The 3,837-nt window shown below is 57.9% G+C and overlaps 2 protein-coding genes across 2 annotated transcripts in view; both read left to right on the forward strand.

The window, feature by feature from the left end:
- Positions 1-691: 691 nt before the first annotated feature.
- PRR30 (proline rich 30) lies at positions 692-3,053 on the forward strand. The gene has a single exon (XM_015566443.1). The coding sequence runs from the start codon at positions 1,571-1,573 to the stop codon at positions 2,798-2,800; it is 1,230 nt and encodes a 409-aa protein (XP_015421929.1). The 5' UTR covers positions 692-1,570; the 3' UTR covers positions 2,801-3,053.
- A 61-nt stretch (positions 3,054-3,114) lies between these two features.
- PREB (prolactin regulatory element binding) overlaps positions 3,115-3,837 on the forward strand; it is a 4,492-nt gene continuing 3,769 nt past the window's right edge. Inside the window, exon 1 of the mRNA XM_006767582.1 lies at positions 3,115-3,181. Coding sequence (XP_006767645.1) covers positions 3,115-3,181 — 67 coding nt within the window. The remainder of the gene's footprint in view (positions 3,182-3,837) is intronic.

A 3,837-nucleotide genomic window follows, 5' to 3' on the forward strand; every position in this document is an offset into this window, starting at 1 on the left:
CGGGCCTAAGCCAGCAGTCAGACATCCTTAGCGCTGCCACAGAGGCAGGAGAGGCTCCCACCACTGCCGCTAAGCTCACCAGCCATGAGCCCAGCTTCTGGCTGAGTGGCACTCCCCCTGTGGGAGCACTCAGACCACCAGGAGGCAACTCTTGCATTGAGCATCTGCCCCCTGGTGGTCAATGCACATCATAGTGACCAGTCATTCCACTGTTCAGTCAATTTGCATATTAGCCTTTTATTCTATAGGATATCCTAAAGGGGGTGTGGAGCATGAGCCCTGCCCAGAAAGCAAGGGAAAATAAGAAGTTGAAGGGAGGACCCAGCCCAAATAGGCTGTGTGGTTCAGGGAGCCCTTGGTGGAGGGAGCGGCATATGGGCAGAGAGCAGAGGGGGTAACGGGGGCCCGAAAAGGAGACGAGTGCCCCAGAGAATTTTGCCTGCTTCAGTTTTGTCAAAGGCCAGCCTGTGGATGGTCTCTGAAAGAAGGTCCCAGAGCCTAGAGGCAGAGAACCTATGATGTCACACCTGACATTTGTGACACAGGCACTAGATGTCACGGAGAACTACCCCCAGGATATGGGTCTTCTAGCTCCCAAGGGGGGTGGCAGTGCCACCCCTTAGACCAAGTCCCAGTCTTTCAGAGGCTTTCACCAGCTAGCCACATGCTTCTGCCCCTGTTGGGCGTGATAAGCCATATTGACTAGGGCCAGGCAGAGCCAGAGGACATCAGCTTTAGGGGCAACAAGGGGTCAGGGGAACCAGACTGGCAGGAAACCAGGATGCTTGCAGAATCCCTGATTCAGGTTTAGGAGAACAAAAGCCTATAACAGAAGACTCCCTCCTGGCTAAGGAGGACTGAAGATCAGGCTCGGACAGAAATCTGGGTCAGAGTGAGTTTAGGGTAGAGGATGCTGGGGGCAGAGAGGGGTGGATCCACTCTTTGGTGACTGTTCCTTTTTCTCCCAGGTCCTGTCCTTTCTGAAGTGCCTTGTAAAACAGCCCAGAGGAACCTTCATGGGTAAGACCTTACAACACCAGAACAACCTCAATTCCTAGTTGCATCTCAGCCCCATACCCTCTTCTCCAACTACTTCCTACCCTCTCTCCCTCCCTATTTCTCTCCTCCTCAGCTCTAACCTTCCCTTGAGCATTTTGCCAGCTCTTCTGCCCCCAAAGGTGACATGGGTTTAGGGTCTTAGTGAACCAGCCTGGAACTGGCCCCTGAGACAGAGCTGGAAATGGACCCATTCTCTCAATATCTTGGGCTCTGTTTCTTTCTCTACAGGTCCTATGGGCTGTGCCTTCCTCCCTGGCCCATTCAGATAATTGCTGCCACCCCCAGGCTCCCAGAGGCAGCTCGGATTCTCCATCCCTATACATCCCTCATCAAATGGCCAACTGCAAAGAAGAGAGAAGCCAAGCTTAGATCCCACCTCCTGCCTGAACACCCAGAGAGCCTGGTGCTGCTGGGCTAGGTGTCTCCTACGCTGCAACCAGAGATACTGGTCCTGGCTGCCAGGTCTCTAATCTCTGGTCTTGCCGCCTCAGTCCTTTCCTGTTTCAAGGCGATGTTGCCTCAAAACAAGGACCAAGGGCTGCTACAGAAAGCAGCGCCCCCTGGGGGTCCCCCTCAGGGCCCCTCACAACTTGTGGGCTCCCTTCCTCAGAACCTTCAGCCTTTGCCTCCGCAGAAATCGCTCCCTTCCGCCCCTCCACCTTGCTCCCCTCCGCCACAGTCCCACTCTCCTGGCTCCCATTCCTCCTCTTCTGACTCAAATTCTGACTTTGTCCTACAACCCTGCTCTTCCTCTCTCCCAAGTTCCCCCGTTTTCTTTCATCAGAATTGCCCGTCTCTCTCCCTTCCACGTTCCTCCTCTCCCTCCTGCCATCTATACCCCTCTCCGCCCCCTGCTCAGTCCTCTAATCCCTCTCGGCCACAGAACTCCTCTCTCCCACCCTGCCGGTCTCCTTTCCACTCCGAAGACCTACCTAGCTCCACGCTCACTTCCCAGAACCCCAGCCTACCTTGTCCTGGGGTCCACCCCAATAGGCAGACATGGCACTGGCCTCAGCACCAGGACACCAGATCCCCTGGGGTGGCGGAGGGATGCGTGGCAAGCGAAAAGGACGCTGCAGAGTTCAGGAACCCGGGAGCCCTGGCCCAGGCCCTGGTGGTGCAGCTGGGGTACCGTCGCATCGCACACGACCTCCGGTTACTCATTTTGCAGAGCCTGTGGCTAGGCAGAACCGACCAGCCTCCGGTTGTGGAGTACCCTATATGCCTGGTGTGTCTCCGGCCCCGCAGTCCCTCTTGCCCCACCCCCAGGTACAGGACTGGACCCCGGCTGCTTGCCTTCCCCCAGCTACTGCCCTGTGCACACGGCCAGGAATCGAGACCACGCCGCATGGGCATCGGCTTTGCTCTCCGCCTGCCTCAAGGCCAGGCCAGGACTTTGCATCTGTTGCCAGAAAGAAGACGGGAGGAAGCAGGACCTCAGGGCGAGGCCATGCAGGCCCCTGGGTATCGAACCCACGCATTTCAGGCCCCAGCAGCTCAGGCCTGGGCAGATTCAGCCTCAGGCAAACCCTCCCCGCCCGGGAGCCTCAGGTCTGCAGGCCCTCCATCACCAAATTCCACTCAATGTTCAGGGCCTCCGCGTCAGGCACTCAAACAGGCCGCGGTCTCCCTGAAGCCCGGGCTTTCGTCGGCTCCAAGCCCTGCCTCTCCAGAGCCTATTCTCCGAAAGTTGCCATCCTATTTCCAGAGCCACGGAGGCTCACTGGAGCACCTCTTCTAAACCCTGCCGTCCCCACCAGGCCCCAGATCTCGGGGAGCCCCCGAGACACCCTGAAGGGCTGGCTGGCTGGCGGTCAGGTGTGTTCTCCAGCCCTGAACCCTGGAAGTCCCTTGTGGAGCCTGCTCTCTCCTGGCTGAAGAGGACCAAGGGTACGGGAGGCCCCATTCTGCCTTCAATGTATCCAATAAAGCTTAACCCTGCAAAACCTGTGTGTGTGTCCTGTGGAGCAGACACCCTGCGTACCTAATGGCCAGGGAGAGTGGATGCCATGTACCTGAAAAGGCCAAGGGGCCCACAAAGCCCGAGCACCTGAGATGTGCCGGGCTCTGGCTGGTCCTTCGCACATTAAATTTGGTGAAGCAGATCATGGCATCCCCAAAGGTGAAGCCACTGGGTCCCTTCCGCTGGGTGCACCTTAGGTTAACGAGGATGCATGCCGATGTGGCCGGGGGAGCAACCGAGGTGTCTCCTTGCAGGAAAGGGCACTCTTCGCATTCACTTGCAGAGAACCACCAGGATGCTCCCATTTGGAGATAAGAAATCCAAGGGCCCCCTCGGGAGGGTGGAGACTAGATCTGCCCTGCTAGCGGCGGATTGCCAGCCTCTGCGATGTCCAAGGGGAGCAGCCCCCGCCCACTAACCCTAGGGCACAGGTGCAGGGTCCCCAGGGCACAGGTCGGAGCCACGAGGATGGGCAGGTGTTAAGGTAAATCGTCTCCTCTTACTAGAAAGCGGTGGGCTCGGGCTTTGAAGGGGGTTTGTTTTCAGGTTCGCACTGCCTGCATTCAGAGGCCAGACAAGCCACATGTCCAGCGTGTGACCGTGGGGCAGATCACTTCCTCTCTGGGGTAAAACGTCTAGGCGGCGCTTGTATGCGTCTGCGTCTCAGTCTGGAAGGCAGACAGCCCCAACCCCAGGATTTCCTTGTTAAAGGTTCACGAACCTCCTTGGCCTGTATTAGCTCCTCTCCACGCGGGACATTCCCGCGAGGAAAGAGCGCGCTGCGCCCGCCCGGCAAAAAGATGGCGGGGCCTGAC

The sequence above is a fragment of the Myotis davidii genome, unplaced genomic scaffold (genome assembly GCF_000327345.1).
Source record: "Myotis davidii unplaced genomic scaffold, ASM32734v1 scaffold238, whole genome shotgun sequence".
In the NCBI taxonomy this organism is placed as follows: domain Eukaryota; kingdom Metazoa; phylum Chordata; class Mammalia; order Chiroptera; family Vespertilionidae; genus Myotis; species Myotis davidii.

What these genes read in the sequence shown, in the direction of transcription:
- PRR30 (XM_015566443.1), top strand. Translation starts at nt 1,571, where the DNA reads ATGTTGCCTCAAAACAAGGACCAAGGGCTGCTACAGAAAGCAGCGCCC.